Below are 18,368 nucleotides of genomic sequence, written 5' to 3' on the forward strand. Positions count from 1 at the left end.
AAGATGGCGGAGACAGAAATGGAGATATTCAGGGGCTTCATCACTAGCCGGGGACTCCCAGCCTTAGAAGACGATAAAGACTACCTTGAGGCAGTCTTTTTGGAAGAACTGGACCAGTATGACATTGCCAGTGAGCAGTACGACCAATTTTTGACTCATGCAGAGAAGCGCGCCATTCCTTTTCCAAACAGCAGCGATACAGAACCTTCGGACTCCCACAGTGATGTGGAATCTGATGATAGCCTTGTCTACCAGCCGGATGAATGAGGAACATGGCGCATAGCCTTATCAACGAATAGGAAGTGTGAGAGACCCTATTTCCATTCAACTTTATCAATTTATTGACGACACGTGTACAGTGCTGCTGTCTTGTTACATCAATTGAATTTATGAATCACATGACCAACCCCATGATCTGTTGTTGCTTTCGTTTGTATGTTTTATGTACATCATTTCTGGTCTATATACTTGTTTGAGCACCCTTCATTTATGTGTGATTTCAATCTGGTTAGTCAATTTATCATGCATACAGATAGGATGGCTGTTCTCAATCCATGCCCCCACGAAAGCCGATCCAACAAGCACGACGCACGTCAAACAAGAAAAAAGTAAGTATTTATATTCTCTCAGACACAGACGCTAATACGATTGCTTAGGAACCACCACGACCAAAAAAAAACTCCAACATCAACACATCAGGTCGCAACATTGCGACCCAACTCGGTCTACCTGAAGATCGGCCAGAAACTCCCGAACGTCTCCACAGCATGTCGTCTGCATTGATGGCTGCATGCAGGCCACAGTCACTTCCAATACCCTCAGCAACACAACCACAACCCCCCCCCCCCCCTCCCCCAGCCCAATGATTACCCCCCACAGCCTCCAGGGCATCATCAGCCCAACCTTTACCAGTTCATCGATCACCCTCTGCAGCTCAATCACCCTCTGCAGCCCAATCACCCTCTGCAGCCCATCAATTACCCCCCGCAGCCCATCAATTACCCCCTGCAGCCTCAAGGGCACCAAGAGCCTGACTTTTACAATGATTACCCCCTGCAGCCCCAACAGCATCAGCAAGACGACTTCTACCCACAGCAGCCTCAACCTGATGTATTGCCCGACAAGCAGCAAAACCCACCGGACTTCTTTCACGAGCCTCAACAGCATCAGCAGCATGACTTCTACCCACAGCAGCCTCCACCTGATGTCTTCCCCGATGAGCAGCAGGACCCGCCGGACTTCTTTCAAGACCTTCAATATGACGAATTCTTTCTGTTCGGAGGCTCTGGCGTCCCACACTATATGCGGTGGGATCTTGGAACCGCCGCTGCACCACATACACCAGCACCAGCACCAGTGCCAGCGCCAACATCAGCGCCAGCAGTCGTCGGTGTGGTGTTGGCCCGTGAGCAAGAAGGAGAGCGAGGTGAATTTACCCATGGAGTGATACATGTATGTGTTTTCTTTCTTTGTTGTTAATATTTATTCAATACTAATTACTCCAAGACGCTGGAGATGGAGCGTCCAGTCGGTCGTCAACGCGCCATCGACCACCATCTCCCTCCTACCCCAGCTCCTGGACCAGCACAACTAACGATACCGGCCTCTGCCATCACTCCTGCAGCCACTCCCCCAGCCGTCACAGCCCTAGTCAAGCTCAAAAAAAAGGAAATCAAGACAATCAAGACTAGGGCAAGGACGAACCTCCGTCGCACAATGCTGTGAATGGAGGGTGTTTCGGCAACGCGCAAACAACGAAATGCGCACATTTTGAATGCCTTGTGGGACGCAAGGATTGATTTGATCGGCGATGGTAAGTCGCAATTGTACCGATGCACATCAATAATTTTTTTTTGTAGTTCCGTACAAAAAATTTGAGACACCGAAGGTACATGAAGAAATGGTGACGTCGATGTCACATACTCGGAGACTCTTCAAAACATATGCCTCCCACAACATTCTCAACACCCTCAATCTGCGCCTCCCGCCTGCAGAAAGGGCTAACGTAGTACAAGGCTATCTCTCTGGACTGAACTTCCTGCACAAAGTTGAAACGGTAGGTATCTCATTCTACAATATTTGTGCAACTAATAATCGCGCCAACAGGTTGACAGAATCGAAGTCACACATTTTCTGGAGGCCGACTACCTTATCGACATGATCGTTGACGTTGTGTGGCAAGAAGGGCTCTATGTCAACATCGACACTGAGAGACTCGACTGCGTGTTCGGCCTTGCAGGAGCCGCAGTTCACAACGCCCTCAAGGCATATTGTGAGGGCACATACGAAAATGTCGATGCATCTGCTGAACAATTCTACGACACTTACAGTTCGATTATAGCGTTGATCAACAGGATAAGGCTTGATGATGTGTTGAGGGAGAGGTACGAATCTTTGTGTAAATTGATCATCAGGCGTGGAGAGGCAGATATTGGGCTTTAGATTACGCAGATTGATCTAATAGTACAATCTCGAGATCATATCTGCTATCTGTAATTTTACAATGAAATATTTACAACGAGATTATATGTTTTAACGCATTTTTTCGTGATTGCAAAGAGCCGAGTCTACTTTGATGCAATAAGTACTAAAATCGAGCCGACGGTTGCTATTTATGGCTCCCAGAAAGCGCCTCAAAGGCTCGTTTGTGGATTTTTGGTTTTCAGATGTCGGACATAGATAGGTACTTATGGGATCTCCTTATGGATTGTTTCGAGGCGCTCAATACAGATGTACAATCGTCGTAGTCGCGCTCACCATGTTTGGTGTGTTCAGCAGCAATTGATGGAAGGATCAGGCGAGCAGCTAAACGCTGGGGAAACAATGTCAGATATGGATTATTTGCTAGGCAAATTCACAGGTACAACAGGGTACAACCGCTACTAGTACCATACGGGTTGTTACGCAAGTGTGTGGCTGAGCGGGAAGCAACAAGATATAGGTAATGGGGTCGACCAATGAGATCCACGCTGTAGCAACGTGGTATGATTCAAGGATATATATATATACAGAGCCTATATGTGTGAATTGTGTTACGGGCAGAAATCCAGCTCTACTCACAACACAAAAGATAGTACAGAGTACGTACGCCCCTCGTGAGCTTCAAACGCTGCTGACTGTCCCCCTTCCTGTCTAGCGACATGTCAGGATTGCGGGACGTAGCAAAAGGATGGCTTACTTTGAGAAGGCGCGCGACGCCAGCACAGACAACCCAGCCGGTACAGGCAACCCAGCCAACGCCAACGATAACTGTGCGAGTGCACAAGATGCCAGTGTTGACAGTCGCATTCTTTAAAGACGGTCGACGGATCGTCACATCTTCAGATAAAACCCTGCGAATCTGGGACGCGGTTTCGAGAGCATTCGTGGGAGGGCCGTTCGAGGGACACAGTGACTTAGTGACGACAGTTGCCGTATCGCCAGATGATAGGCGAATTGCGAGTGGTGGATGGGATAGAGCCATCATCATTTGGGACGTCGAGAACAAACAGATGCTATTCGAGCCGCTGGTGAAGCATACAGCCCGGGTGACATCGGTATGTTTCTCTGCCAATGGAAAGAAACTTGCAAGTGGGTCGCGGGATAAAACGGTTATTATATGGGACGCGGAGACCGGCGCTATCCTCTCAACACTTGAGTGTTGTGGTCCGGTGTATTGTGTTGCCTTCAGCCCAGATGGGTTAAAGTTAGCCGGAACATGGCGCAACATTGGGGTTTGGGGCACCGATAATATTGCCGAGCTTTTATTGGAGATCGACGCTCATGACAAGTGGGTTCAAAGCGTTGTGTGGTCGCCTGACGGCCAGCAACTTGTCTCTGCATCATATGATAACACAATCAAGTTCTGGGACTCGTCGAACGGGACCCATATTGGTCAACCTTGCACTGGCCACATTTCCCACATTAGTTCACTTACCATTTCTTCTGATGGCTACTTCATTGCCACCGCTTCGGATGACAAGACTGTGCGCCTGTGGAACACAAAGTCACATCAGCATATAGGACAGCCACTCGAACACACCGCATCAGTTTTCTGCGTCGCAGTTTCTCGTAGTGGAGACCTGCTCGCGAGTGGAGACTCTGATGGGAATCTTCGGCTTTGGTCCATCAGGAACACACTGTCCGCAGCATTCAGTATGGATCCCTCATACTTTGCGCATCGCAGTGAGGTGAAGTTGGGCCAAAAGCTCTATGCGGAGGCCCTTTCGGACGCGAACAAGGTGTGGAAGATATTGGTCATTGTTTTAACATTTGTGACGATATTCATAGGTCATTGAGCTCAACCCTTCGTCTCATCTCGGGTACGAATTGAAGCATGCAGCGCTGTGTGGAGCACAGCATTATGATGATGCATTCAAGGCCTTCACAATCATGCTCTCCAAATTGGATGATGCACCCGACCCACAGATAAGACGTAAGCTCCAAGCAACTCTAGTTCCGACTTGAAGATCATATATTTTTAGAGCTACGCCAGCAATACGTCAATCTATCTGACATAGAAGATGCTATTCGACAAGCCATTCAAGCTCAACTGGAAAACGCCCCACTTCGTCTAATCAATACCTCTACTGGACGTTTGTGCGATCGAGACGCGCAAATTAATGCATTCATGGAGAGTACAGAGCACAAAGAGCTTTTGCATACATTGGACATGCGTGCGCCTCTCCAAACTGAGCCTATCGAGAAAGTGGTCGTGAAGTACTTTGGTTGGGTCATGTTGTCCCATAGGTGGGAAAGGAAGGAGCCGCTACTGCACGACATTCAGCACAAGGTCATATACGACTTGGATCCAGTCGGAACCATTGTGAAGTTGCAGAAGTTCTGCGAAGTCTCTCGCTCTGCGGGGTATCGCTGGGCGTGGAGTGACACGTGCTGCATCGACCAGAACAACAACCTCGAGCTCCAGCGATCAGTCAACTGCATGTTCGCCTGGTATCACCACTCAGCGCTCACTATCGTCTACCTATCGGATGTTCCTCCTTTGTCAAAGTCGGGCGCGCTCGCAAACAGCACTTGGAATACACGAGGATGGACCGTTCAGGAGTTCCTCGCCCCTAAAATTATCCTCTTCTACCAATCAGATTGGAAACTATATCTCGACAATCGCTCACGCAACCATAAGCAGTCTGTCAATATCATGGGGGAGTTGGAGCGTTCAACTGGCATAAATGCGCGGGCGCTCGTTGACTTTCATCCGGGGACAAGAGACGCCCGAGAGAAACTCCGATGGGCATCAACGCGTGTGACTACGTTACAGGAGGACATCGCGTATTCGCTATTTGGGATCTTCGGCGTCCACCTTCCTGTAATCTACGGGGAGAACAGACAGAACGCGCTCGGACGACTCTTGCAGGAGATCATAGCCCATTCGGGTGACATCACGGTCCTGGACTGGGTGGGACAATCGTCTACCTTCAACAGTTGCCTCCCAGCGGAGATTTCCTCATACAAGGCTCTGCCATTCCCGTTGCTATCTCTATCTGAAGACGAGATGCAAAATTCTGTCCGCACGCTGCGAAACAGTATGGTGGCTGTGAAATTAGCTTCGAGACTGTATACTGCCCTTGAGAAACTCAGCGTTCCTCGTTTTGCAAACGGCAGACTTCAGTTGCCTTGCATCGCATTCCCTCTCACAGAAGTCAAGTGGAAGAAGCCAGATCAAAGCGCAGAGAAATGTTTCGCATATGAAGTCAAGGCAGACGGGCTACAAGACCTGCTAATTACAACAGCAGACAAGCTTGTTCAATTCTCGCCTACAAAGCGTGTTCGGCAGACGTTTCTGCTCGTCCGTCCATGGAATCGGTATGATCTCGGATTGGTCGACTTTACAGAAGAGTCGCAGAGCGTGTACGATTGGCCTGATGAACCTGGAGATGATGAGCTGGTTACCAGAAGGTTGAGATTGTTCGTCCGCCTTACTCGTCCTTTTAACGCACTTCTGCTAGCGCAGCAGTGGGGTGGGGAGTATAAGAGAATCGCTTCAGATGACAATATCGTTGCGCAAGTCACGGACCTAGCTTCTATTGATGACATGATGGACGTCAGGATGCTGGAGATACTGTAGCTAAGAACGGTAATCTCTGTTTATACATTGACAGCACCTGCATGCAAAAATACCCGTAGAACTTTGTATCGTATAGTACCAGATAATATCATATACTGCTTTATGTATATGCAAGGGCTCGGCCGTCGCGCAAGTCATATGAATACAGACCGCTTCAAGGATTGTAGGAAGCTAGTGTATTCTCTTTCCAGTTATAAATTGTCCGGTTGAGTTACAGTAGCTTATATGTATATGTAGAACATTTCTATCTATGGCGTATTTATTCGAACTTACCTCCATGAAACAGTGCCATGGCCTGAAATTTTGTGTTGTAGCGAATTGTAACTATATTGGTAACCTGTCTAGTACTAGTACTGTCTCAGTCTCAACCTGCAGCAACGGGAAAGGAGACTGCGCTTGTCCAGATCCATGAATTTTATCTGGCGTTTCCGAGTCCTATAATATGTAGAACGTCTCCAACGTTAACAAGCCAGGAATTCTTTGCATAATGAGGTCAGTGACAAGTAAAGGTGGTGAAGATGCTGCAGGAATGGCTAACAATCCCGGGTTGTGCCCTGGAGAGAAAAGAAAGGAATATCAACTTCGTCAGGTGCTCTGGAGAAATTTCGGTAGCTGTTGCTGCATTCTCTGCAAAACCACAGTTTGAGGTTCTCAACGAAGAATTCCAATGATAATGGAGTCCCTTCGCTGAGAACCATAGTTGCGCAGTGGGTCAAATTTCATAGGAGACGTCTTGAGAAATATGCTACAAAGGTTACACGATGCTGAGTAAAGGTACCTCGTCCATCCATCTCACCGATTTGTCATAGTCCGGCCACTGTGATACAGCGTTAGCTGGACACTTGACGAAAGGAGCTTAACATACGTCACAGTTTTGCGTTCAGTCGTTGCCACCTCCGTCTTCGCGCGATTCAGGACTTTTTGGAACTCAGCTACTCGATGACGCATACGAGAGTGCATGTACGCCTTTGAGCACTTGATATGGTAGTGCAGGTAATCGCGGAATAGCTGTATGTGCGATATGGTATTGAACGAGATGTTGGCGTTCGCGAAGTGGCGAGGGAAAAGGACAAAGGTGACATAGCCGATGTCATCAGTGTTCCGCAGACCTGCGAGATCGCGTATTTCCAAGGGTGGGTCGCGGTTCGTGTAGAGCACTTGGGGGGCATTTTGAATACTGGGTTGTCGTCGTGCGTCTACGAATTCCTGGTTGCAATGTCAGGCATGATACGAGAAATTATAGAATATTCTCACCTGCAAGAACACCTTGCCAAAAATACGATCTGTCTCCTCCCTGAAGACTGTCGAGAATATCACAGTGACACGGTCGGGCGATGCTTGAATGTAGATGGCTTCCTCATCGCGGTAGTGGATCTGCATTAATTGTCCCTGAGCACCACCCGAGGCCTCTAATTCTTTCTGTTGCTTAAATGCGAGCTCGAACGGTGCTGCTAGAGCGTTCCGCTTGAATAACGAGATGGACTTCACGAATGCTTCTCTGCTTTCTGTAGTAGACACCACCTCAGAGAGATACACACATAATGAAGTGGTACGCACCTTCGTCGGCTGGAACTTGATCGATATCTATATCAAGACTGATATTATATTCTGGCTCTGTCTGTTGTTTAATAAGCGGGCCATACTCCCGTTGCAATACCTGCATCGCTCCGTATGCAACTAGCTCATCCCAGCATCGGATATTCATAGAAAGCTGAACCACAGTCTTCTTTTCTGGCGTTGATAGGTGAAACCTCACACCATCAAAATCCACAAACAAAACATCAAGTGACGACGGCCTGAACATCTCATTAGTGTTGCGCAGCGTTAGCCTATGACAAACTCACTTTGCGATCTTCTCCGCAAGTGTGGTCTGAATGATGAGATTATGGGACTAACAGCCATCAGAATACGCGTCCTCAAAAGAAACATTGCTCACCTCGAGAAGGATCATGTTGTCGACGTCTTGCTGCGGTGCACCGTGTTGGTCCGTGTGTTATCTATGATGTAGGACACGAGCGTGAGAAAGTCTTATGGTCGCAGCCGCAAGTGATTTCCTTCTTGCTTTTTGCTACTTATCCAAGCTAGCAAGCGACAGATCATACAGCGAAAAGTACTGCACAAGGTTTTCAATCATGGGTTTGTTTTTTTCCTAATGTCAAATAGCAAAATGCTCAAAGATATTCAGCACCTAAAAAATCGAAGGCATCAAAGATGTCTCTCAATGAATTTCTCGGCGATAGCAGTGCGTTGGTCATTTTTCATGAAAAGTCGGTTATAATATGACGCGTAGCGCTGGGATCATGGGCGGATGAAATGGATTCTCTTCCAAGTGCTCGTAAGTACTTGTCTATGCTCATGAGGATTTAGCTTATCGGAATTTGCCTAGCGTCGATTAGAACGGATGATGACGGGTCTCGACCTGGTGATCGGTTTGGAAGAAGGGACGACTTTTCTTCGTCGCGGCGTAAGTTCTTGTGAGTCTCGTGATTCGTATCGATTCACGCTCTACCTAGCCGATCGATCGTTTGCGTCGCCTCGGGAAGATCTCCCCCTACCCACCCAACCCCCTTACACTGCCTACGTCGCAAATCTCTCCTTTGACATCACCGAAGGCGAACTTGAAAGCTTCTTCGGTCCTCATCAGGTATGCGTTTTGCGGCCTGATATACATGACGTAATGTGACTTTTGGTTAGACCAAATCCATCAAAATAATCAAGGATCGTGATGACAAGCCGAAAGGCTTTGGATATGTCGAGTTCGTGGAGCTTGATGGATTAAAAGATGCACTGGCAAAGACAGGTAGTGTCAGTGGACGTATCATCTATTTTCTCCGTGCTGTAGTTGATTCTCTTCTAGAGTCTCTCTGGACGCACAGTTCGTACCAGCGTCGCCGAGCCTCGTGAGTTCTGAAGAGACTTTTTACAGGCTTTCAAGACTTAGCATTTCACAGCAAAGGAAAGGTCCGGATTCTCAGGGTCTAGCTTCGATGATGAAGCCAAGTTCTCTGGTAACTGGCGTCGTGAAGGCCCCCCACCTAACATGCAGGACTCACGTGATTCTTCCCGACGTCGGTTCGATGGTCCTCCGGGAGATCGCATGCCACCTCCACCCAGTATCTCAGACGAGATCAGCCAGTGGAGGTCGAGTAAGCCTCTTGCAAAGATCCCTGAACCAGAGGCTCCATCATTTAAGCGAAGGGGCTCAGGATTCTCCACGCCCGAAGGTCAATCGCCTGCAGACAACGAGGACAAATGGACTCTTGGGAGCAAGTTCAAGCCATCGACAGAAGACCCGCCATCGAGATTTGGTAGTTTGAGAGGCAGTCATGATTCGCAACAAGCAAGAGACCCGCCTGCTGATGAGGGCGACTGGCGCGCTGGACGATCGAGAACATCGCGTAAGTATCATTTTCAGCGCACAGTAAGAGTATCGGTTGAAAACTCGGATAACAGCAAGCAGTTCCACACCCCCTACACCCCAGATGGGTCGTCGTAAGCTCGAACTTCTCCCTCGTTCTTCGAACTCTGCTAGTCCCTCTCCCCTCTCTTCTCCGAAAATGGCTTCTAATCCCGGTGCCCCGTCTGCTCCCAAAGCTAGTCCTTTTGGCGCAGCCAGGTCTGTTTTTTTTATGATATTCAATCTGTGAGGTGCTCAAGTTCTTTGCAGACCAGTTGATATTACCTCGAAAGAACGCGAAATTACTGCCCGCGTTGAGAAGGACCGTGAAGCCTTGAAGGAACGTGTTCCACACCCGATGTCACGTAACTCCTCCCGTCAAGCGACTGAACGAAGTCCTATTACTGCTACACGGTCGCCACCCCAAGTCATCGCTACGCCCCCTACACCTGGATCTCCGCGTGTCTCTCATGTTACGCCAACAACGTCAGCAAACATTAGACCATCGATTAGCTTCGCCAACGCTGCTAGTACGAAGAAGGATGTATTAAATGCCAAGGCTGAAGAGAAGGAAGAGTCACCCATCATCATGGACAAAGATACTGAACAGGTCGCAGAAGTAAGCATGTAGTGTAATGTGTTTATGCCTTTTTATCTTCACACTTGCTCTGATTTCTATGACATTTTGTGATTTGGGGTATTGCGCATAATGTTATAATGCCAACAAGATCTTCTATCGTCGATGGTGAAGTTCGGGGTCGATGAACTTCATTCGCCCTCGTCCTAAAACTCTGCTTCAGCTTTTGACACGAGTGCAGCTGAAGATGACCGACCTTTAAATCGCACACCTCCTTCACTCACAGGCGGGGTAGATTCATATTTGCGCTTGATCCGCTCCAGTTCCCTTCGCTTAGCCTCTTCTAATCGCTTCTGCTCCTCCCTCTCAAGTCTGGCGTCATACTCCTCTTCGGTTTCTTGCCTAGGAACACTCTCGTCGTCATTCTTGCGACCCTCATCATCTGTTTTAGGATCCGCTCTACTTTCATGTTTTCGGCGCTTGGATTTCTTCTTTTGAGTGCTACGATCACGGCCTAAACTTCGTGAGCGTGAGCGACTGATGTGGCGTCTTCGACTAGGAATTTCTGCATTTGATTCTTCATATTTTAAGGATATCAGTCACTTCATCAGAACTTCTAGCGAAATGGGCGCACCTTGATATGCTTCTACCTTTCTCTTAAGCTCAAGTTCGCCGCAGTTGACGATAACGATAGGATGCTGAGGTCTATCCTTCTCATCTACAGGAACCGCAGCAAGTTTCTTGATAACTTCGTCGTATCCGCGAATGACCCGACCAAATACGACATGCTTGCCTATGAGAGTCTCACATTAAACACGCGTGTGGATTTTCTAGAACGAAGGCTCACCATTTAGATGTGGACAATCTCGCAGGGTAACAAAGAACTGCGATCCATTAGTGTTAGGCCCCTTGTTGGCCATACAAAGAAGGCTGTACCATGAAATTAGGAACATGAATGAGGTATTGAGGTACTGAATGGTGGTCTTACCCTTCTGATTCCAAAGGTCGCGTTAAGTCTTCGTCAGGGAAAGCACTGCCGTAGATGGATTCTCCCCCAGCACCGTTTCGTTTCGTAAAGTCTGATGACCATGAGTTACACCTAAAAATGGAGTGATATAATGGCGCACCTCCACCCTGGATCATAAAATCACGAATTGAACGGTGAATGATGCTATTCTTGTAGTACAGAGGCCGTTCTGAGACAGCAGAAAGGCCTTTCTCGCCCGTACATAGTGCTCGAAAGCTATGGAGGTGGTCAGATCAGGGCCGCATACCATGAACGTTCATTTACTTTTCGGCTGTCTTCGGTGCTGTATCGTTGTAAAGTTCGAAAATAACTCTAGAATGAAGTGATGAGGCATTGGAACCAGTGCAATATAGGGGTGCTAATTACCGCCCTGCAGGCTCTGTGCCTATCGCAAAGTCGAAGAAAACCCGAGGCCGCATGTATGAATCCAACCCAGAATTGAGAATTCGGATGGAAGTAAAAGCGACTGTTATTGCACGTGATCTACTGCCTGAAGTCAAGGTCAGTTGGTCTTTTTTTAGTCTTTCAAAAGCAGTGGTACGGTACTACTTGCTTGATGATTACTATCGTAGTACTGCGCAATTCACCCAAGGCCACCAGAAAATATCACTCTGCATTTGCTCCACCGATAGAAAACATAATTACCGACTGGATCGTAATTCGCGGCGGATGCAATAAAGGTATGTTTTTCATCATACGTACTAGTGAAACACTTGACTCTAAGAAATTTGGAGTCAGTTGGAAGAGTTTAGCTCAATCACTCTAGTAGTCCTCGGGTATCTTGTAAGTCATCTCCATTGACGGGATTCACTATAGTAGATCAAAACTACCATATCCCCTGACAGGGAATGCGTACGCAAGAATGCAAGAATCTGGATGTCAGAGCCTCCATGTTCTCAAAGATCAAGTTTATTGACAATCAGATAATGATTCAATGCTCCATGATCAGTAATTCGAACGACATGGGTCAAATTGTGTTGGAGGTAAAAACGGGGAGGTACTATATGCAACGGCAAAATGAAACACAAGGCAAACACAAGGAGTCGAAACATCGCACCCTTCTTGTGTAGGAAGGCACACTCTCATCATATTGCGTGCGTAGAATTTCATCCCATGCCCCATGCTATACAATTGCCACCTGATCATGTTTTGGACATCTCCGTCAAATGGCACGTCGGTTTGGTCATACCGGTGATGCTAGGTCCAATACCATCAAGCAGATGGCCTTCCTGTGTATTTTTTGTGTTCAAATACACCCGCTTTTGGTGGACCACGACAATGACTACGCACGTCTGCCACTCATTCCAGTTCTCAATCTTAGATGTCTTTTAGGCGATAATGGACATAGCACTATCGACGGACGGCAAAGATATCAGCCGACGAAGAGACAGGAATATTGTAATGAAATTGAGTTGTCCGATGAGCCTGATTTGCCCTTCAAGGACATCAAGCTAAGGATCGAACAACTGGAAGTAACTTTGGGTGTTGGCAGAATTATTTCCTCCGACTCATATCCGCCAGAGGGAGCTCCGGCATATACATGCACATCTAGCCTCACCCGAGGATCCCTCATGTATAAAGTTAGAATGTGGGAGACCGTGAGGACAACCTACATTTACTCATGATGTCCTCGGTTTAACTGGGTCATTGCAGACAACGATGTAACTCTTGCCTCCATGCAATTCTACTTCTAGGAACTCCATCATTTGGAAGATGGAGATGTATCCTTTCGGTGGGATTCGAAGTGAGTATTTCATTCACTATCCTTGTGGATAAGAACTGAAGTCTTTGTATTGGGACAACTTCTTGAACTCCTGTTTGTCGTCACCAGCTACGGTCGCTAAGCCTACTTTGTCACTATGTTATTATGAAACCTTTTTCTACGAAGAACTCAGGACACGCATGTGGAAGGAGAGTGCGCCGCCCAAACTTAATAAACGACTTGATATTAATTATGTAATATGACATTAACACTTTCAAGTCCGAATCCGTGGAATAATACTTATCAGCCATAGCCCCTAGCAGCTCGTCTACGAGGCAAACCGTCGATAGACGGCATGCATGAGGCTCCAACTTCTACAACAGCATGCCTCTCTTGGTTTCTAAACTCCAGTCCCCCCACCGTGAACGCATGAACGTCTATGATGTGACATGTCCCACAACCATCCTTTTTCATGAGCTTTGCCCGTAAACTGATACTTACTTATTTCGCATCGGCTTTTCTCGTTTCTCAGTTTCGTATTCATCTATTTCTTGGGTATTTCCTACGCACTTGTACTCTGTACGTTCTAACATCGTTTGTTTGCTGATATCCTAACCAGCCCAAGATAACCGCTTAGTGAGTCCCCTGTCCTTGATCACCGTATTATCTGCACAGGCGAGTACCCGCGGCGCAAACCGAATTCCAGCGCTCACGTGACCTATTGTCAAAAGGCTCTTTCATCATTCGGTTGATTGTTTTATTACATATTTAATAATACAAAGCCTTCAAAACTTCTTTCAAGTTTCGAAAGCAAAGCCACTTAATACTTTATCTTGCAGGCTCCATTCAAACGCCCGAGATTGACATTGCTCGTCTACCTTGAATCATGATCCTAGGAGACTTTTCTGCTTGTATAGTCATTGATGACCAGGAGCTCCCAGAGTATGATGTCGCCGTTTCCAGTACACCAACAGAGAACAGAATAACGTGCTGGATCGCGTCAACTGCAGGCAAGGTGCGTTGTTCATAAAATGCGTAGAGAAAGACCCTTACGGTACCTTTATAAGAAATTTGGCGTCAGAGCGAAATTTTCATCCCCGCAGACCTTAGGGAGCTTGATAATCGTCTCTGTTGACGGTATCAAGTGTTGTACATATATCGCGCCTCCAGGCTGGATCGGTACGCATGAAGTAACACATCTGACCAATGGTCATGTCAGAAGGGAATTCATATTCTCTCATCTTGAACTTACTGGTTAGTATACGACAGTTCATGAAGCCTTCTTCCACGTTCTAATGCTGAACTTCAGATGATGACTCAATGCTTGATAATCGAAGCGCAGATAGCATAGGTCAAGTTGTTATGGAGGTAGTGCAGGGGAGGTACACCATGAATAACCGAGTAGCGGGTTCCCAGAATGTGAATAATCATACCCTTCATGTACGGGAAGGCAAGGTGCATGAACGCGCGAAGAAGGCATGCCCACATCGTGTTGCGTGCGTAACATTACATCACAAGCCTCACTTTTTATCATTGTCATTTTGTTAAGCTTTGGAGAAGAAGTACCTAATCCAGACCTGTTATCAGCCTTCACTGTCATACGAGACAACAGTCCGAAGACTGTCTTCGTATTCAAGTACACGCGCTTGGGTGGGCTATGATGGTTTCTACGCGCATTCGCCACTCACGCATATTGCCGATCCCAGACATCCTGCAGGCAATGGGAGTAGCACCACATCCACCAATCATAGCAGAGACAGAGACAGGGGATCATAACGATGAAATTGAAGTCATTGAAGTTATGGATGGGCCTAATGATTCCTTGCCCCCAGATGATGTCAAGCCACTGGCAAGGATTCGAGAGCTAGAGGTAATTGTTCGCTTAATTATACCTTTCCTTTCTGCTCATCCTCGTCTTGCAGACGGAGCTCCAGCGCTTGCGTGCACAAGTAGAGGATCGAAAGCCTTCACGTGTCAAGTTGGAACACGGCGGATCACGACGGAAAAACGCCGTTATGGAGGTCATTGATCTCACTGAGGATTAGCTTTTGTCTTTTCCTGGGTTCAGGCTTATATCCCGCCGCTCCGAGGTAAGCAACCACATCCCCAGTGAAATAGACACCTTCATGTGTTTTCTAGGATGGTGCACGCCATATAAATGCTTCCCACACCTTATTCTATAATCACTCTAACAATATTCCAATTCGTATATAAGCTTCATATAATCATAGCTCATCTCGAGGTTTCATAAGTTCGATATCAGTGAGCTCAAGATTAATACTTACAAGCAAGCTTTCATCACTTTCTTTCTCCCATGGCAGTACACCCATGATCCTCGGAGACTTGTCTGCCTCGCTGGCGCTGCGATTGATGGAAATGAGCTGAGCGCTCGTGATCGGAGAGTTGGTGCCACTGTCTCTCCTTTAGGACAGGAAGCTACTACAAGGAAAGATACTCTCTCAATTGAGCTCGTGTTCCGAATGCCGTGGCATAAGGAGTTCAACGTCGTTTCGCTCAAGTCACCAGGACATTCCGAAACGCACACGTTACACTGATAATATCAATGATCCGGTACTGCGCACCCACGACTTTCATATGATATCCTCTCGACCGCCGGCAAGTCCGGTGGCAATGGCGACTTATATTATTCCATTGCCGATCCGGTATCTAGACCTTCATGAGTCATGACACTGAGCGGTATTATCACAAATGATGACGGCAACCTACAGCAAACCTACAGCCCTTGGATACTCATGTGACAAGGCGACTTTGACTCGTTGTCATAACTGCAGCTTCGGAGACGAAGTTAAGAGACCTTTGACTACTAAATTTTTACAGAAAAACCTCCTATTTGATTCATCTTATGGCTCGTTGGCAAGCTTGTTTCCGATATCCTTACTGAACACAATAGATGTTCCGCAAGTCAATTGTCGCCCTCTGTGATTACTGGCAGGAAGCGCTCACTGCCTATGGGTGAACCGGAAGCCGGTTGCTTCGCAGAATTGCTAGAGAAGATCCCGAAGTAAGCGAAATAATTCGCCGCATGAGCTGAAACGCCTACAAAAAAGGACCTGAGATTGCGAATCAAGTTAGAAGGACCATTCTCGTGAGCGGGGATCTTTTCTGCCACCGAGACTATCGGCCTGACGTCAATACAGCCTTGAGTAAATCCAGTTTATTCTGCTATATCCCTCCGGGACGGTGCAATCGGCATCGCGTAAAAGTCGGCACTTTCACAAAACTCGTATTTATAGCTACTTGAGCGCAAAATTCTTAACATAGATATCATTCTCGCTTTGATATATCCAACTTATTGTGAGGTGAATTTTCAGAAGTAGAATTGAGTGAGATAGTTGGAAGTGCTAGAGCCACGCAGAAATACCACCTTCTGTGGGGTGCCGATTGATTAATTGCGTTTATACGAACATCAATCGGTGTGATGTCCTATACCTATGCCCCGGCCCGGATTCTTCCTCGGAATCTATGCCGTTTGCATGCGACTGGTGATCCATGGTGTACCGCCTGGTCAGTACCACATCGCATGACAGCACTCGTGATTGAAATTGAAACATCACATGAAAACATTTACCCGTACGTCGACTCTCCTGTTGACTTTCTGGTGCTCTCTGAAGTGGAAAAGTGGCGTAGAAAAGGGGGCTAAGAGGAATGGAAACAGTGTTTTTTTCGTGCGTCATTGCGCCCGGATCCGCCACAACAGAAAAATGTGATCGTCCAGAAATTTAAAGTTGAACCAGCGCGTTGTTTGGAGCTTACTGGGGTCTTACAAAAATAGTGAGTGATAGACATGTATTGTGTTGAGTCTCGGCTGCCTTCCCGGATCTACATCAACTCCTCGGACTTTATTGACACCGAGAAGTACTAGTGCGTATGTGACAGTGATTCCAGGCAGAGGCACCTCGTGTTTTTGGTCCATGTTCCCAACCTGTTGAGGAAAAAATCACAAGACCGCTGGACCGTTACATCGGGCGATGTGAAATGTCAACTCCTATGTGCACGTGGAATCAATGTCAGCATTGTGACTGTATCCTGGGTGAGATTGCTGAAATGGCAACTTAGCACATTGTGACATGCCTGTGTGAATGGCTCACTCAAATGAAAAGCCGTTTTGCAAAACCTGTCCTTATTGCCACGGTTCTGGCAGTATGATAAAGCTTCTATGTAGACCAGCAGATATCAAAATCGAAGATGAAACCTGCAGGAGATATCTACCATCTCAATGGTCCGGGCTAGAACCACAGCTAGAAGTACGTCCTAGCACCAGGACATAGCCACTGATGAGGTACTAGTAAAATCATTCAGCTGCTATGAAGAACGTTCAAGAATCTCCTGGACGTACCAACAAGTTTCAAGAAAAGAAAGAGTTTGGAGATGAAGTCACATGATGTGAACGCGTTCCTTGGTCTCGCTGAGTTTCAAATTTAATTAGTGGATAAAGCCAAGTCAAAGCACGCCTTCCTGTACCTGGCTAAGCGCGTGTACACCGATTGAAAGCTATCCACGCCATCATTCTCCTTTCCTAATGCTATCCTACGGAACATTACGAGCGTGCATCAGGGTCGATGGACAACCTTTGGAGAGCTATGGAATTGAGACCTTTCCAGAAGAAAACAAAGTGACCTGTTGGATCTCTTCGGAAGCAGGAAAGGTGTGTACTTCGTGAATTTTGTACATGAGGCGACCCCCAACGCCGCCTCCTGTCGCTCCTGCAGACGTTCTCTGTAGTATGGCAAGATGTCAACTATGCACGCCAGTATCACCAAACAGGAGATGTGACACTCGATGGCATACACGGAGGGGGTCAATTAATGCGCGCTTTAAGCTTCAATGAGCCACCGACGTATCAGAGATGTACTGCGGAATTCAAATACGTCAACACGTCGATGAACTCCGTTTGTCCGCTCACCTTCTCAAAGCTTCAGTTGACGGGTCAGTTTTATCTGATGGAAACTGTCAGATTGCTCATATACTTATAGATGAGGATCAACACCTGAATTCTGCACATGCAGAGCTCGGAGAAATTTCTTTGGCCATCTGGCCTGTGAATGTGATCGGCATGGGTTACCGAAGAAATCTGGTATCTGCTAAGGGAACAATGGTCCACGAGCGCTCAAAGAAGGCAACGAGTCACTGTGTGGGGTGCGTAGTTTGTGCTCCATCCCGTCAATTAAGTCACAAAACGATCTTAGGTTTGGAGAGGAGATCCGTGTCCCACCACAACAGGTAATTAACGTCGCCCGCGTTGGGATAAGCCCCACGGCTACATTTGTTTTCAGGTACAGACCATTTGGTTCGTGTGCACAACGCAATCGGTAATTATATCTTGATCCTCATGTATCCTTACTAGATCGACTCGTGGCAGATGGTATTGCCCCGCCACCTATGCAATCTTCATGGGGAACCAAGCGTGAAGCTCCTATAGACGTATCAGAGCCAGAAGATTACAACGATGGACCAGGCTTAGATATAGATGATGAAGCTTTGCGTGAGCTTAATGCGCTGAAAGTCAGGCCTTTTCTTGCGGTATGGTCATCGAAGCGCTGACACCCTCTACGAAGGCACAGGTGAAAAGGCTTGAGGAAA

At 47.2% G+C, this 18,368-nt stretch overlaps 8 protein-coding genes across 8 annotated transcripts; 6 read left to right on the top strand and 2 right to left on the bottom strand.

The window, feature by feature from the left end:
• Window positions 1–554: 554 nt before the first annotated feature.
• Window positions 555–2,442, top strand: EDB93DRAFT_1249961 (uncharacterized protein; the record flags this gene model as incomplete). The annotated part of the gene is made up of 7 exons (XM_041452929.1): window positions 555–608; window positions 657–756; window positions 797–1,452; window positions 1,507–1,721; window positions 1,794–1,813; window positions 1,860–2,056; window positions 2,107–2,442. 7 exons carry the CDS (start codon window positions 555–557, stop codon window positions 2,440–2,442), a joined length of 1,578 nt encoding a protein of 525 aa, XP_041308085.1.
• A 698-nt stretch (window positions 2,443–3,140) lies between these two features.
• EDB93DRAFT_1084510 (WD40-repeat-containing domain protein) lies at window positions 3,141–4,277 on the top strand (the record flags this gene model as incomplete). The annotated part of the gene is made up of 1 exon (XM_041445842.1): window positions 3,141–4,277. One exon carries the CDS (start codon window positions 3,141–3,143, stop codon window positions 4,275–4,277), a length of 1,137 nt encoding a protein of 378 aa, XP_041308086.1.
• A 64-nt stretch (window positions 4,278–4,341) lies between these two features.
• EDB93DRAFT_1143122 (uncharacterized protein) lies at window positions 4,342–6,204 on the top strand. Its single transcript, XM_041449378.1, has 2 exons — window positions 4,342–4,414; window positions 4,464–6,204. Exons 1-2 carry the CDS (start codon window positions 4,372–4,374, stop codon window positions 6,062–6,064), a joined length of 1,644 nt encoding a protein of 547 aa, XP_041308087.1. The 5' UTR covers window positions 4,342–4,371; the 3' UTR covers window positions 6,065–6,204.
• Window positions 6,205–6,856: 652 nt separating this feature from the next.
• EDB93DRAFT_1249963 (Arp2/3 complex, 34 kd subunit p34-Arc-domain-containing protein) lies at window positions 6,857–8,015 on the bottom strand (the record flags this gene model as incomplete). The annotated part of the gene is made up of 6 exons (XM_041452930.1): window positions 6,857–6,881; window positions 6,930–7,270; window positions 7,319–7,569; window positions 7,622–7,860; window positions 7,909–7,955; window positions 8,001–8,015. 6 exons carry the CDS (start codon window positions 8,013–8,015, stop codon window positions 6,857–6,859), a joined length of 918 nt encoding a protein of 305 aa, XP_041308088.1.
• Window positions 8,016–8,196: 181 nt separating this feature from the next.
• Window positions 8,197–10,092, top strand: EDB93DRAFT_1240383 (uncharacterized protein; the record flags this gene model as incomplete). Its single annotated transcript, XM_041451748.1, has 10 exons — window positions 8,197–8,200; window positions 8,250–8,306; window positions 8,355–8,399; window positions 8,451–8,528; window positions 8,578–8,708; window positions 8,759–8,869; window positions 8,922–8,964; window positions 9,016–9,462; window positions 9,518–9,680; window positions 9,732–10,092. 10 exons carry the CDS (start codon window positions 8,197–8,199, stop codon window positions 10,090–10,092), a joined length of 1,440 nt encoding a protein of 479 aa, XP_041308089.1.
• Window positions 10,093–10,143: 51 nt separating this feature from the next.
• EDB93DRAFT_353977 (cyclophilin-like domain-containing protein) lies at window positions 10,144–11,532 on the bottom strand. The gene is made up of 8 exons (XM_041456169.1): window positions 11,432–11,532; window positions 11,330–11,377; window positions 11,166–11,281; window positions 11,027–11,117; window positions 10,886–10,968; window positions 10,673–10,831; window positions 10,295–10,615; window positions 10,144–10,244 (listed from the first exon to the last, which is right to left on the bottom strand). The coding sequence occupies exons 1-8, from the start codon at window positions 11,482–11,484 to the stop codon at window positions 10,195–10,197; spliced, it is 921 nt and encodes a 306-aa protein (XP_041308090.1). The 5' UTR covers window positions 11,485–11,532; the 3' UTR covers window positions 10,144–10,194.
• A 2,006-nt stretch (window positions 11,533–13,538) lies between these two features.
• EDB93DRAFT_354241 (uncharacterized protein) lies at window positions 13,539–15,018 on the top strand. Its single transcript, XM_041456170.1, has 7 exons — window positions 13,539–13,782; window positions 13,835–14,021; window positions 14,077–14,263; window positions 14,317–14,417; window positions 14,474–14,637; window positions 14,690–14,857; window positions 14,907–15,018. The coding sequence occupies exons 1-6, from the start codon at window positions 13,654–13,656 to the stop codon at window positions 14,810–14,812; spliced, it is 891 nt and encodes a 296-aa protein (XP_041308091.1). The 5' UTR covers window positions 13,539–13,653; the 3' UTR covers window positions 14,813–14,857; window positions 14,907–15,018.
• Window positions 15,019–17,307: 2,289 nt separating this feature from the next.
• Window positions 17,308–18,329, top strand: EDB93DRAFT_1103597 (uncharacterized protein; the record flags this gene model as incomplete). The annotated part of the gene is made up of 5 exons (XM_041447323.1): window positions 17,308–17,433; window positions 17,498–17,714; window positions 17,762–17,924; window positions 17,975–18,075; window positions 18,133–18,329. The coding sequence occupies 5 exons, from the start codon at window positions 17,308–17,310 to the stop codon at window positions 18,327–18,329; spliced, it is 804 nt and encodes a 267-aa protein (XP_041308092.1).
• Window positions 18,330–18,368: the final 39 nt, after the last annotated feature.

Source organism: Suillus bovinus (assembly GCF_016758785.1).
Source record: "Suillus bovinus strain UH-Sbo-P2 chromosome Unknown EDB93scaffold_24, whole genome shotgun sequence".
NCBI lineage: Eukaryota > Fungi > Basidiomycota > Agaricomycetes > Boletales > Suillaceae > Suillus > Suillus bovinus.

What these genes read in the sequence shown, in the direction of transcription:
- EDB93DRAFT_1143122 (XM_041449378.1), top strand. Translation starts at nt 4,372, where the DNA reads ATGCTCTCCAAATTGGATGATGCACCCGACCCACAGATAAGAC. An exon ending in ACCCGACCCACAGATAAGAC is followed by an intron (nt 4,415 to 4,463) that starts GTAAGCTCCAAG and finishes ATATATTTTTAG; the next exon opens with AGCTACGCCAGCAATACGTC.
- EDB93DRAFT_353977 (XM_041456169.1), bottom strand. Translation starts at nt 11,484, where the DNA reads ATGCGGCCTCGGGTTTTCTTCGACTTTGCGATAGGCACAGAGCCTGCA. An exon ending in GGCACAGAGCCTGCAGGGCG is followed by an intron (nt 11,378 to 11,431) that starts GTAATTAGCACC and finishes ACTTCATTCTAG; the next exon opens with AGTTATTTTCGAACTTTACA. An exon ending in AAAGGTAGAAGCATATCAAG is followed by an intron (nt 10,616 to 10,672) that starts GTGCGCCCATTT and finishes TAAAATATGAAG; the next exon opens with AATCAAATGCAGAAATTCCT.
- EDB93DRAFT_354241 (XM_041456170.1), top strand. Translation starts at nt 13,654, where the DNA reads ATGATCCTAGGAGACTTTTCTGCTTGTATAGTCATTGATGACCAGGAG. An exon ending in CTCTCATCTTGAACTTACTG is followed by an intron (nt 14,022 to 14,076) that starts GTTAGTATACGA and finishes GCTGAACTTCAG; the next exon opens with ATGATGACTCAATGCTTGAT. An exon ending in ATTCAAGTACACGCGCTTGG is followed by an intron (nt 14,418 to 14,473) that starts GTGGGCTATGAT and finishes TGCCGATCCCAG; the next exon opens with ACATCCTGCAGGCAATGGGA.